Below are 13,994 nucleotides of genomic sequence, written 5' to 3'. Positions count from 1 at the left end.
AGATATTAATATTAAAAATATACTATGTATGTTAATATCATTTAAGTTTAATTATATATCCTATCAAATAGAAAAAAAAATCTTTTAGGATTAACAAAATTGATTTATATGTTCGCATCAATTTAATTATATATGTAATAGTTATTGACTTTTAATTATTCAATATATATTCATTATTTTATAATATGTAAAAACATATAATACATAAAATAATTTGTATATATAATGTTCATCTCGCGCATGGCGCAGGTCTTAATCTAGTTTGTTAGTAAATAGTGGGATATCTAAAAAAGGTCTAGTGTTGAGATTGAACCTTTGATTAAGTCCTATAAAAGAAAATAACGAAGAATCAGCGAGAAGAAGAAAAAGCACGAGAAACAAAGGAAGAAGAAGGGAAAACCAACATTGACAACAAGAAGTCAATGACAAGGTTGGTTTGTGTAACTAGAAGTTGCACACTAATAAGAAGAATTGGTATTAGTTTGGTACAAGGCTAACCAAGTTAAGTTGTTTAGTTAGAGTTGTAAGAATTGTTAGAATGGTTGATGACTAAAGTAAGAATTGCTTGTAAGAGTAGTCTAGTCTCTTAGGGACATAGATTAGAAGAGTTGTATAACCAATGTGTAATAAGTGTAGTAAGTAGAAGTCTACTATAAATATGTATGTGAAAGGAATGTTGTATTGTATCCAATTCTAACAGAAAAGAGTTGGAAAAAATGTTAACAGTGTAGACATAAAAGTGTTCTATTTTCTCTCTACCAGCACAAAGAAACAAGAGAGTAAAAAGGGTGTGTGTTTGTGTTATGATGAAACACAAGTAAAGAATAAAAAGAAGTAAGAAGTAAAACAGAGATAAAAGAAAGAACAAAAACAGAGAGTGTTCAAAAAAGAAATAAAACACAGTGAGGTTGCTGGACGAGAGTTAGAGGTCAAGCCAAAATGTCAACACCTAGTTCTTGAGGTATAAAACGTCCTTTATTACACATCATATACGGTTTTTTATTACACCAATTTATTCGTTGGAAAGAAAAAGAAACTCAAGATTTACGACCACCGAAGCGTCGCTGTCTCTGCTGAAACGACATCAATGCTTCAACAAAACCGTTCCTCCCAAAATCAGGCCAGAGCTCTTGAGCAAAGAAGAGCTCAGTGTAAGCCAACTGCCACAACAAGAAGTTACTCACTCTTAGCTCACCACTCGTTCGTATCAGCAGATCCGGGTAAGGAAACTCAGTAACGTTCGTCTCAAGCTCTTGCTCGATCAGTCCCTCGTCTATCTCCTCAACATCGATCTCACCGTCTTTCACTCTCTGCGCAATACCTCTACACGCTTGTAGAACATCGTACTTCCCGCTGTAACCAACGGCTACGATTAGCTGAAGCCTCGTGTTGTTCTTTGTGACTTCCTCAACTTCGTTTATAACTTCTAAAAGAGATTTCGGAAGTTTAGATGAGTCTCCAATTATAGAGATCCGAACATTATTCCTACAGTCAAGCAGATTATAGCAGACTTGTGACACACGGCATCACAAAATAAAAACAATTCTTGATGGATTTTTTGATACGGTACTTGGCTAAAGTCTCAAGCTCTGATTTGAGCGTCCTCTCGAACAAACTCAACAGGAAATCAATCTCGATCTGCATATGTTAGATACCAATTAGGTCTCACAGACAGAGCAAAAAAAAAAAAAAACTAGAAATCTAGGGCAGATTCAAGTTAGGTCAATACCTTAGGTCTAATCCAGTTATCGGTAGAGAAGGCGAAAACTGTTAAGACTTGAATCCCCCATTTGCCGCAAAGCTCAACGATCTCTCTCAACGCTTCAACGCCGGCTCTGTGACCATCCCAAGGTTGAAGACCTTGAATCTTCGCCCATCTCCCGTTTCCGTCCATTATAACCGCCACGTGCTTCGGCATCAGCTCAGGCTGGAGTCCCTCCGGTAGAGTTTCTTCCTCCGCCGCCGTAAACGGCGCCATCTCCGATTTGGTTGATCTGACTCCGAGTCCGATTCGATTCTCCACGCAACTCGGAGAGAAGGAGAGGAAGCAGTCTCTGCCTAGCCTCCATCGCCGCTCTAAAGCTTGGGAGTTTAACCGTTGGAGATTGAAGGATGAAGGAGCAGGAACGCGAAGGGATATCATTCTTTTGTGGAATTGATTAATCAAGAAGTTGTGGTGGTTGTGTAAGGAGAGAAGGCATACTGTGTAATAAAGCTGAGAGGATGGAACCGCCTCCATAGATGGTTCTGGTGAGATATTGAAAGCGATGTCTGTGTTGTTGAATGCGATGATGATGGTGCTCATTTCGAAACTGAGCGCCACATACTAAAATTTATCGTTATAAATTTCGAACTCCAGTTTTTTTGTGTGGTTTATATAAGTTCCTATTCGTCCACGTCTCCTCGTATTCCAAATTTTATTATTTTTAAAATTTTAAAATTGCTTTAAAAATACTCCTACCAGAAGTCCAAAAAAATATCATATCAGCGAGCACCTAAATAAATGTACTGCAAATTTTGCAATAAAAGTTTCATTTATGAGATGAAAATTGGGTTCAGAGCCTATTTCCTTATCATAAACATAAGGGCCCATCGCCTGACATGTGAACAACGTGAGTTTATTTCGTTCCTGCCTGTAAATCGCCACGACTTAACTGCTCCCGTCAGGACACTTTTACATAAATCACAATATTACCCCTTAGATTATATGGGGAAAAGGTAAAAAACTGCGTTGATAAAATAAGAAATCCGAAATGGATGGGTCTAATGATCAACTAGATGGGGGTAACGAATAGTGTCTCAGTGTATGTCAAGTAGGCCTGAGACTTTTATCCGAGATCCGGATTCGATCCGAGATTCGATTCGGATCCGATCCGAAAATCCGGATATCCGGAGGGGCCGAATCCGGATCCGGATAGTAAAATGTTGGATCCGTCAAAGCCGGATCCGGATCCGGATATCTTAATTTTTAAGTCCGGATATCCGGATCCGTAAGTTTTATTAATAAATATTTCAAAAATAGTAATATCTATATATAAAAATTAATTTTATTTAATATATTTTCATTTTTATAATAATATATATAAATTTTATGTAAATTTTGTAATATTATACATAGAAATAATTAAAGACGTTATATATATATTTTTTAAATTATTGTTAATATTTTATATATATATATTAATATTATTTTTTATTTATTTTAAGGATCCAAATCCGGATCCGGATATCCGCCGGATATTACAATTTTTAGGAGGATATCCGACACCCGGATATCCGAGAACCCCGGATCCGGATAAGGATAGTAAAATTATGGATCCGCCGGATAAGGATCCGGATCCAGATACCTTAAAATTACCCGGATATCCGATCCTTCCCACGCCTAATGTCAAGTATTTACTCTGTTTCATTTTAATTGTCATTTTATACTTAGACACACGATTTTTAATTTTATATATTTAATAAATAAAAATATTATTACCAATACAGCTAACCACACTTTATCCAATAGAAAAAAAATTGGAATATAAAATCAATAAATTTTATATTAAAACTATAAGAGCATCATTATCGGGGGTGCTAAACCCCGTTTCTTAGGTTAATTTTGAAAAAAAAAATTACCTAATAACGAAAGAGTCGTTGCTTAATTAAGCGCTACAAGAGACGTCCCTTAGAGCATCCTTATTGGTAGGACCAAAATTTGTGTCCTTAGATTATTTAATTAATTTTGTTATGTTAAGAGACAAAGTTAAGGACATTGGAAAAAATATAGATTATTGGTAGGACTTTTAATTGTCTCTTAGTGAATTAATTATTTAATTTAATAGGAAATGAGATATATTAAACATATAACATTAAAATGGAAACATATTTTATTACACAAATTTGAAAAAACAAATGAAAAAAAAAAATTACAAAAAAAACAACCCATTAAAAAACATAAAACATTCAAACATTAAAAATAAAAGCAAACTTCAATTCATAGAACCTAAAAAATTATACGTTAATTTTGATCCCCAAATTTATCCCATATATTTTCAATCAAATCGTTTTTTAGTTGTCGATGAACTGGTTTTTCTCGAACTCTTGCGCGACGATCAATTGTATTGAAAAGAGCAGTAGGCATCTGGATGGAAAATGTAAGATCCACACCTTCTTCATGTTGAAACGAGTCAAGGTCATACTGAATGTATGAATCTCGTTCATCTTCGACTATCATATTATGGAGTATGATACATGCTCTCATAATATTTCCTATTTTGGATTTATCCCATAAATTAGATGGATTTTTAATAACGGCAAATCTAGCTTGCAGGACTCCAAAAGCACGCTCAATATCTTTTCGATGTCTTTCTTGAGTTTTTGCAAATAATTGATGTTTTGGACTCTGTGGTAGTCGGATAGATTGAATAAAAGTCGCCCATTCCGGATAAATACCATCCGTGAGATAGTATGCGAAATTGTACTCCCTTCCGTTGACATAGAAGTTGACTTGTGGAGCAATTCCGTTAATAATATCATCAAAAACAGGTGATCGATCAAGAATATTAAGATCGTTCATAGTACCTGGAGCTCCAAAAAATGCATGCCATATCCACAGGTCATATGAAGCTACCGCCTCCAAGGCAATAGTTGGTTTTCCAGTTCCTCGTGAATACATTCTTTTTCAAGCGGAAGGGCAATTCTTCCACTCCCAATGCATACAGTCGATGCTTCCAATCATCCCCGGAAATCCTCGTTGTTCTCCAATATGGAGTAGTCTGTGCAGATCATCTGGTGTTGGACGTCTTAAGTATTCGTTGCCAAACAAGTGGATTATTCCAGCGGTAAAATTGTGCAAACATTTTCGAGCTGTTGTTTCACCAAGTCGTACATATTCGTCAACTGTATCAGCCCCACCTCCATATGCCAATTGACGAATTGCTGCAATACATTTTTGGAGTGGTGATAGACTAGACCGTCCGGTTGCATCTTCTGACGGTTGAAAATACTCTACTTCTGTGGAGAGACGATGCACAATACGCAAGAACAATGGCTTGTTCATTCGAAAACGTCGCCGGAATAAATTGTCCGGGTATGTGGGAGTTCCGCTAAAGTAATCATTCCAGAGATTCTTGTGCCCTTCTTCCCGGTTTCGCTCGATAAATATACGTTTTTTTCTTTCTTTTGGTTCTGGAATAAAATCAAAGTTTTCAAAACAATCATCAAATATGGCACTAAGTTCATCATCATCATCTTTGTGATAATGATAATGAGAAGAAGAAGCCATATAAAATTTTTAAATGAGAGCAAATGTTATGAAAGTGAGGAGAAGAGAGATATGTTGCATATTTTTAATGAGAGAACATGTCTCGTTCTTATAATGGTAAAAGAAGAGAGATACGTTGCCATCTCCCGTGATACTAAAGTTGCTCTTGAGTACTTCTTCTGACTTGTTGGAGGAAAGAAATAAACCTCGTGACATAGTTAGTACATCTTGTGATATCAAAGTTGTTTTTTTCAACTTGATACCCATTGTTCTCACCCATTGTTTTAAAATAGTTTCATAGTTTCATAGTTTTGTCACAACAACAAAATAACTTCCACACAACAACATAGTTATTACACATAGCATCCGTTTACACGTACATTACAACAGCCTTGATCATAAGAAAAAAGTTCATTACAACAGCCTTGATGCCAACAGCCTTGATGCCATAAGCCTTGATCACATAAGCCTTGATCACATAAGTACACAAACCATTCCTATTACAACTATTACGATCACCATTACACCTAAAAAGTACTCAAACCCACTGGTAAATTTTGATTTCTCCTTAGCTATATCAGACACAATTTTCTCAAGCCTAACCAGCTTCTGCTCAGTCTCATAGTCACTCAATAGGGTAAGACTATCTACCTTTTCAGCAAGTTGAAGGACATGTCTATCTTTGGCTCTCATCTCCTCCATTACCGCCACATCCCACCATTTCCAAACATGGCATTCTCCATCATCTACATTTGTGCAGGTGTAATATCTTCTACCTGTGATGAACATTCAAATTGTTAGATCAATAGAAAAAGTTCATGCATAAGCAAAATAGTAGGACGTTGTTTAACCTGGATCATTCCTACTGTTAGATGTTGCAACCATAGGCGGAGCACCACAGTAGCAGGTTTGCGGGTTCAAGACAAGTTCACACATGTAGTAGAAACATAGACGAGTTCAAACATAGACATCATTCTCAGAAATACAAGGCAAGCAGCTTATTCTTCACCACTTCTTCAGCCTCACTTAATGGTTCCTTTTTTGCAAGTAGCGTGTCAAGTATTGCAAGCTTTGACAGTTTCTCCTTCATCACCAAATCCTCCTTCTTGAATTCCCAAATGCTCTTAACCTCATCAAGAGACTTCCCTTTAGAGTTATTCCTTCTTGCTTTTGCAGCCTTACAACCTTCAGGCCTGCTCTCATGATCACCAACTTCACAGCTTGATGCTTGGGAACAAGTCTCACCTTTTTTTCTCTTTAAACTGCCACTGGGTTTAGGTGTGTTAAGGTTAAGCCATTTCTGCTCATACCTCAACACACACCATGCATGTTCAAGAGTAAACTTCGATTCATGATCAGCGTAATAGATCGCGTGAGCTTGCTTCAGAACATCAGTCTCATTCTGGCCACTGACTTGTTGTCTCTCTGCAGAAGCATATGCGGCACAGAACTTGTTGGTGAGCTCATTTATTTTGTGCCACCTCTGCTTACAATGGAGATGCTCTCCCTTCTCACCCTCGGTAGCATGACGACTTGCTGCATAGTACTCTCCAACTCGTTTCCAGAAGGTCCGTGCATTCTGATCATTTGCGACAACAGCATCCTTAGATGTGTTTAGCCACGCACTTATCAGAACCTCGTCATCAGCTAGTGTCCATTTCTTTCTCTCCCTACGCTCCACTGATGTGACTTCAGGTTGAGTTGGAGCCTCCGTTTGTTGTGAACTGAATGGAGGGATTTCTGATGATCCAAGGTTAACACTACTAGAATGAAAACTTTCATAAGGAAAGTTTTCATGTACAACACTTGGTTGTTGACTGTGAAGAAGGCCTAGATAACTAGAAGAGTGGCTATATGGATTCCTTGAATCCATAGCGATTAGAGCGAGAAATAATTATAGAAGAAAAGCCTATTTGGTTTCTGGTTTTAGTTAGGCCGAGAGGTGACTAACAAGTTGAAGGATAGATGGGGTTAAATAGCTGAAAGTGTAATGTGAAATAAGTTTCACTCTTAATGCTCAACCATAAACAACCATAGTCTAATCAGTAGTTATTGCACACTACACAACTAGTTTCACATTCAACTGGAACTAACAAGTTCATTAAATTAAAATGGGGATTTCGTTTCAAACAAACTACATGGCAACCAAATTCAGTTTACGGAAACTCTATCACATAGTACTTAATGTTATGAGTTTCAAATCCATGAGTGAACGAGTGAATGATCATCTACTTATCAGATTAATGCTAAGAACACACAAACATGAACGTCTGTATCAATAAGAACTCATCATTTTAAATTCACCAAGAAATCACCAATCCTTTAAAATCACCACAGACTACGAGTTAAAATCACCTAGTTACAAAACATATATCATTCAATCACATAAGACCAAGCATACAATCAATTGGCCACATGACAGGCAAGGAACCAAACGAAGATACAGTCGAGTTAGATCAACAAATAAAAACTCTAATATCTCAGACCGACAGACATGCAATGAGGCAAACACAGATACAGACGAGCTAAATCGACAAATTAAAGCTCTAAAATCTCAAAACGACAGACATGCAAGGAGCGAAACCCAGTTGCAGACGAGCTAGATCGACATATAAATACTCTAAACCTCAAAACGACGGACAGAGGATTGAGCGATACCTGGTTTTAGTTTCCAATCGGCGGAGAGATCGGTGGAGTGAGGGAGAACAGATCGGTGCGGAGTGAGCGATCGGCGGAGATCTGGGTCTGGGTGAAATCGGCGGAGAGATAGGCGGAGAGAAAGGCGGAGAGAAACGCGGAGAGATAGGCGGAGAGATCGTCTTTTGGTTCGGCGGAGTTCGGCGGAGCCTAGAGGCGTTAAACCGTCGAGAGAGAGAAGAGAGAAAAGAGAAGAGAGAAGAGAGAAGAGAGAATGATGTCGAGATGGTAAACTCGACGGTCTCTCCCCATTTCCTCTTTCCCCTACACGATGACACGTGCCCTTAACATACGTTGCCTTAAACCTCTTAGTTAACATATGTTTGCTTCCATTTAATTAGTTTCGATTTAATTTTGATGATTAATTAGCTAAGGATTCGGCTTAGGACCACGATAATGATGCTCTTATAGTTATAGGACACGCGTCTCTGTTTCTCTCTCATCTCTCTTTCTCTCCCGAAAGGACTGATTCGGTTTGATTCCGAAACTTCCACCACCGGAATCGCCGCCGTCTCAGTGGCTTCACCGCCTCCTCCGTCCCGACCTTCCTCCCCAACGCCTCCTCCGTCCCGATCAATCTCTCTGCGCAATTCTCACTCGTGGCAATTGGGTTTCTCACGCTGGTGATTCTTCTTGTTAATCGTCATCACCTTCTTCCTTGAGCAGAGCTAACGTCGCTGCTGGGATCAAACGAACAGCTGATTCCATGGCATATTGATAAATTGAAGAAAGTGGTAGAGGAAGGTAATGCCTACGGAGCTTTGCAGATGTACAAATCCATCAGTGCCAGGTTCCTTCATTACCCAATTCATCAAGTATCGAAATACCTCTTTTTGATTCTGTTATTCGGTTAAAGTTTGGATCTTTGATGTTGTTTCTTACTTTTGAATTTGAGATTAAAATCATTAGCCTTTTTTTGTTTGCTCGGCAGATATGTTACGGCTCAGAGATTCTTTAGCCATATACAGGTAGTTTGCATTCATCTGATCAGGAGGTTTACTCGTTTTCATTTGTGGATTCTTAATGATGCTTAACTCTTTCTCTGTGTCCTGTTTTGGAATGGTTATCAGAAAGTACTTGGAAGATCCTTGTGTGTGGGTGGAGTCAAACACAAAGACCCTCAACATCCTCTTATCGTAGGCTAAGATAGCCATTGGCTTCCTTCTGATTATCTCTCTACTTTCGTACGCTCTTTGACTCTTTCTTGTATTTAGAAGCGATAATTGTTCATTAGCACTAAATTGTTCAGAACCCTTCAAATTGAATTGAGTTCATAATTTAATCATCTTATCAGTGCATTTACTCGTTTTCACTTATCTGATCAAAACTGTCATTTTACTTACTGCAGATGGCAACGCAACTTTATACAGACATTCATGTACTGGCAGGTACGTCTTTTCAATTGTTTTTTCTTGCTCTACTGTTGGTCCCAGTCATCATTTCGCTCTATTGGCTCAACATCTCCAAGTAGATTCTTTGTTGAAACTTGATCAACTGGACATACGCTTATATGCGGAACCACCGTTTTTTAAAACACCTTCTTCTTGTTCGTTGATACTATTTGTCTTTGAGACTAAGTGTTACATGGGCTAAAGACCATTAGCTCAGTAATGAGAAGTGGGTTTTTTCTCTTCATGTTGAAAATCATGTGTGTTGTGCCATAAGAAACCGTTTAGTTCAAAACCATGTTCATAACTCTCCATGAAGAAAGATAAACGTAGTTTCCAGGATTGTTGGTTGGATCTTGATAGTTGTTCTCATGAATAAAGTAAAAGCCTGAGGTCTTGTTGTCTTAATGGCAGCTACTGAAGCTGATGTATCAAGCACCAGTAACAGCAGGATACCACCAGAGCAATTGGAGCAAAATCGGAAGGACGGTGAATCCGATGATCCAACATTAAGCTCCCTTCTTGAATACTTCGGTGACTATCGTTCAGAGATGGTGGTTCAGGTGAAAAAAACAAACAAATGCAGAGTTGACTTTTGAAATCCTTTAAAAGAAACTACAATTTTAGCTTTCAAACACAACAGTCTTCGTCTTATATGTTCCAGCTTTCAGCGTAAAGTAGATTCTTGTATGTTTATTGGTTATGAAATAGTATTGTTGCTACTAGAGACTTTTACTTTCTTTTGGTTACCAATTCACGAGTAGACATGTGACCATTTCCCTTTTGCGGGTGCATAAAATTAACAATGAAGACGAACTCGAAGAAGTTGTGATTCCTAGCACAAACAAAACCATTATGAAGATTAGCACCAACCGAGTTATATGGATACAGACAATCTCACCCACAGAAAGACATAACATAAAGCCGATAAAACATCATAGCAACCTAAATTAACAAGTCATGATACTAAGCCTAGCACAATGGCTAATGATCTAACAATGTCAGCTAATTTGAGATAACAAACTCAAAGTCGTGAAAACTCCAAATGCTGTGAATCACCTTGTGCTTGGTTTTTTTGTAAGTTTTTCAATCAAGAACTTGAATATAGAGTTAGCTTGTACTATGTTTTAAGAAAAAATTTAAGTTTAATAAAAAAAAATCAAAAAAAATTGGTGTTTAATTAAAAATTTTCTTTTTTTAAGAACTCTTAAATAAGAGACTTGCAATGGAACAATTAAATTTTCGGGTCTCTTAATCTAGTCTCTTAATTCACTTTTACAATTAAAAAGTATTAAAAAAAATAAGAAACTCATTTAAGATCTCTAGGATAATGGTGCTCTAAAACCACATTTAAATTGAATTAGAAGGAATAGTATAATCTAACCGTTCACCGACCTAACTGAGTTTAGTTGCACCGGGTAAAGTCTGTTTGTTTACAAATGTGAGTTTATTGTAAGTTTACTTATGGCAGCAATCATCGATCAAAACTGTTAGTCGCAGATATTTGAATGATAAAAATCATTAATCGTCTCAATTACTAACCGAACGACATATCGCTATCGATTACAAACATTAAAACAAACAATAGTAACGATATTTGATATGTCGCTCGTTGCTGCCATTACCTTCTTGTGTTTAACTATTCCCAGATTTATTTTCCTTGTTGGAGTGATAGGTTGAAAGTTGAAACAGGAGATGCAAAGTCGTACTCTTACGTCATTTTGACAGCCAAAACTGATACGTATTGACGTATTGTTTATGTAACAAAACAAAGGAAAAGGCAAACTGATGTATTAAAACATATATACATTTAGTTACAAAAAAACATATATACAAACAAACTGATTCCAGCTACTTATTTTGTTGTTTGAAGTATGGTCTTCCACTACTTCCCTCTTTTTTTATATGTGAATGCTTTCACATTTCAACAAATTCCAGCCAGTAATGATTTTTGGTTAAGTGATTTAGTGCTCGGAAGGGTTTGTGGAAAATTCATTTAAAAACTCACACATTACATATATAATACATATGTTGCTAATACAGACAACACTTAAGGAAGATTAACGATCAAATACATACCATGATTTACACTGCTAATCAAATCTAATTTTTTGGAAACCAAATGTTCCTAAAGCACCAAACAAACCACTTTGTCTTAGTAAGGAATGAGCTTTTCTTCTCTCATTACATCAATCCAATACAAAATCGAATCCAGGGTTCTATATTTCCTCTTAAACCCAAACTTATCTACTTTATCTCTCCTTCCAAGCAGCTTGAAAGGACATCTAAATAGCACATCCATGAAAACCCAATTGGCCAAATCCTCCATCCTTGTCCGGACAAGCTCATCCTTCACCAGAATCTCATCCCACACATGCTTTCTCTCACCCATCTCTCTCTCAAACCAGAAACCCTCATCAAACATTGTCATTTCGTTGACTTGCACCCCAAGTTTCCTCCCGATTTCAGGCCAAATCTCTTTCCACGTGAACCCTACCCCATTTATGGCGTTAAAGGCCTCACCTTTATCACGTACTCTCCCACTAGTGGCAGCGAATATATGCTGTTCCGCGACTAAATTCGAATCAGACCCATCAATGTAACACTCCTCCCAGCATTCTCTTGTCCCTCCAAACACAAAAGGAAGATTCAAATACTTACACATGGCTCCATAAACACAAAGACTTCCCATGAAGTTGTACAGAGTCCTCGTAGAGCTTCCCATTAGCAAACCGGGTCTTTGAACCGACCAAACAGCTGAATCTCCAGAGATCTTCTCCTTCAGAAGATCCTCCAAAACGTAATAGAAATTCTTCCCAGAGCTCTTCCTCGGACACTCCTCGCTGTAATAACACACACTAGAACCTTCTCCACGAGACAGAGTCTCTCCGACGAGAGACACGTAATGCTTCATCCCCGTTTGGAGCGAGAAATGCTTTAACCTCTTGGCGTTTGGGAGAATCGCGTCCAAGGAGTTTGCCAGCATCGTTCTGTTCTGGACGCAGCACTCGTCGCTGTCCAGTGGATACTCGCCTGACCACGTGACCCAAAACACGTGACTCACGATGTCTTGTAATGGAGACAGTTTCTGTTTGGTCTCAGATGCGTTACGCAGATCGCAGGAGATGAAACTGTACATCTTCGTCATGGAACTGATCTCGGGATTTCGTGCAACGCCGTAGATTCTCCACTTGGGTTTGTTCGACATGGTTAGCGTCTTCACAATCTCTCGGCCCACGAGCCCCGTGACGCCGAAGATCAAGGCCACGTTCTCGTCGTCGTTTGTATTCGTGACGCTGCCATTTTCAGACCCCATTGTATGTATTGATCAGAGAGTTCTGGAGTTTGAATAAGATAGACCTTTAATGGATGTTGTATATTTATAGCACTAAAGATTTACTAGTAACTTAAAAGAGAAGAGTAAGCGTGATTCACGATTCAACGGGTTATCGTAGAGTTTCAAGACTCGATGCCTACCTGTTTAGGCTATGTTAGAATATTCAATCAACTTGCTGTGTACACAGCTATCATTTAGCATAAAAATGCATAAATTTTTAGTATATAAACTGAAGTCAACAGTGTTCATGTTACATTTGTTTTTTCTTTGGTTTTCCTTTTTTATTTGTGTAAAAATTTCGAAAATGTGGATTAAAAACCCCATTCATTATTAAGTTACAGTGTAATTCTGTACCACTAGGTATCGTTATCCGCGACAAGGCGCAGAGTTTTTGCATTTTAATCTATTTTTGTCTCTTACTTCCTAATCTAGCATTCAGTTTTTCAATGCATTTTATCTTCATTATCTCCTCTTGTCTTGTTTACATTTGTTTTCACGTTCTGTCGTTTGATTTGTCTTAGTTTTGGCTTTTGTAATAACTTAACCCTGCTCATTCTTCTTTTATTCTTTATTGATTGATATTTTCATCTCGCTTAGCTCTGTGTTGCCACTAATTTGCTCTAATCATTTTTCATCATCTGCTTCGTATTCTTTTCATATTCATTAACTATTGTCTCCAATCTCTTTAAATCCTAAAAATCCTACATGTTATTTTGTTTATTAAATCACATATTAAATATTGTTGAAACTGTTTATTTATTCTAATAAATCCTTACGATTATAACTAAGATAATATGGATAAAAGACTGATTATAATTTAGTTGAAATTAAAGTCTAAAGTAGAAGTTATTAAACTTTCAATCCTTCTTTTTGTCATCCAAGATAGTTTTAGTCAAATCAATTATATTGATTTAGAAAACCCATAAGCTATTTCAATCCCAAACAACCAAAAACCAGCCGCGCATTTGTTATTGACGCTGCGGCGAGTTTCTTTTACTATAAACATAATTGCTTGTCACAACTGTTAATAAACGCAAATGTGTTTACAAAAGCTACCATATAAGAGTTTCATACTCATTTCTCTTTCTCTAGTCATCTCCTATGTTAGTAGCTATCATAATACAATCATCAAACAAAGGACATATCTCTTGGTTCCATATAGAATATGCAAAAGGACTGTTTTCTGCAGACTCCATGATCACTGAGTATTATAAATATCAAACTCTATCTATGGTCTATTTATATGTTGAGGAAATGCCTCGAAATGTAGCTTCCAAATAATGATTTTCAGGTCAACACATTGCATGTTAACCTCCACAATAAG

At 37.3% G+C, this 13,994-nt stretch overlaps 4 protein-coding genes across 4 annotated transcripts; all 4 read right to left on the bottom strand.

Annotated features, from left to right (window-relative positions):
* Positions 1 to 956: 956 nt before the first annotated feature.
* LOC106440564 (dehydrodolichyl diphosphate synthase 2) lies at positions 957 to 2,341 on the bottom strand. The gene is made up of 3 exons (XM_048768942.1): positions 1,730 to 2,341; positions 1,571 to 1,638; positions 957 to 1,485 (listed from the first exon to the last, which is right to left on the bottom strand). The coding sequence occupies exons 1-3, from the start codon at positions 2,303 to 2,305 to the stop codon at positions 1,038 to 1,040; spliced, it is 1,092 nt and encodes a 363-aa protein (XP_048624899.1). The 5' UTR covers positions 2,306 to 2,341; the 3' UTR covers positions 957 to 1,037.
* A 3,277-nt stretch (positions 2,342 to 5,618) lies between these two features.
* LOC125592706 (uncharacterized protein At4g04775-like) lies at positions 5,619 to 6,184 on the bottom strand. Its single transcript, XM_048768072.1, has 3 exons — positions 6,100 to 6,184; positions 5,762 to 6,024; positions 5,619 to 5,717 (listed from the first exon to the last, which is right to left on the bottom strand). The coding sequence occupies exons 1-3, from the start codon at positions 6,182 to 6,184 to the stop codon at positions 5,619 to 5,621; spliced, it is 447 nt and encodes a 148-aa protein (XP_048624029.1).
* Positions 6,185 to 6,224: 40 nt separating this feature from the next.
* LOC125592705 (glutathione S-transferase T3-like) lies at positions 6,225 to 7,121 on the bottom strand. The gene has a single exon (XM_048768071.1). The coding sequence runs from the start codon at positions 7,119 to 7,121 to the stop codon at positions 6,225 to 6,227; it is 897 nt and encodes a 298-aa protein (XP_048624028.1).
* A 4,078-nt stretch (positions 7,122 to 11,199) lies between these two features.
* On the bottom strand, positions 11,200 to 13,546 carry LOC106442665 ((S)-8-oxocitronellyl enol synthase CYC2). Its single transcript, XM_013884325.3, has one exon. The coding sequence runs from the start codon at positions 12,647 to 12,649 to the stop codon at positions 11,489 to 11,491; it is 1,161 nt and encodes a 386-aa protein (XP_013739779.2). The 5' UTR covers positions 12,650 to 13,546; the 3' UTR covers positions 11,200 to 11,488.
* Positions 13,547 to 13,994: the final 448 nt, after the last annotated feature.

Source organism: Brassica napus, chromosome C9, assembly GCF_020379485.1.
Source record: "Brassica napus cultivar Da-Ae chromosome C9, Da-Ae, whole genome shotgun sequence".
Classification (NCBI taxonomy): domain Eukaryota; kingdom Viridiplantae; phylum Streptophyta; class Magnoliopsida; order Brassicales; family Brassicaceae; genus Brassica; species Brassica napus.
The sequence above is the reverse complement of the archived record's forward strand: the minus strand, read 5'-3'. Positions and strand labels throughout refer to the sequence as shown.

Bases quoted from the DNA above. Each gene is read 5' to 3' on its own strand.
- LOC106440564 (XM_048768942.1), bottom strand. From the start codon at position 2,305: ATGAGCACCATCATCATCGCATTCAACAACACAGACATCGCTTTCAAT. The intron at 1,639-1,729 runs GTATTGACCTAA...TAACATATGCAG, and splicing joins ATAACTGGATTAGACCTAAG to ATCGAGATTGATTTCCTGTT. The intron at 1,486-1,570 runs GTACCGTATCAA...GCTTGACTGTAG, and splicing joins GAGCTTGAGACTTTAGCCAA to GAATAATGTTCGGATCTCTA.
- LOC125592706 (XM_048768072.1), bottom strand. From the start codon at position 6,184: ATGTGTGAACTTGTCTTGAACCCGCAAACCTGCTACTGTGGTGCTCCG. The intron at 6,025-6,099 runs GTTAAACAACGT...TGTTCATCACAG, and splicing joins TAACAGTAGGAATGATCCAG to GTAGAAGATATTACACCTGC. The intron at 5,718-5,761 runs GTAATAGTTGTA...TATGTGATCAAG, and splicing joins TTTTAGGTGTAATGGTGATC to GCTTATGTGATCAAGGCTTA.
- LOC125592705 (XM_048768071.1), bottom strand. From the start codon at position 7,121: ATGGATTCAAGGAATCCATATAGCCACTCTTCTAGTTATCTAGGCCTT.
- LOC106442665 (XM_013884325.3), bottom strand. From the start codon at position 12,649: ATGGGGTCTGAAAATGGCAGCGTCACGAATACAAACGACGACGAGAAC.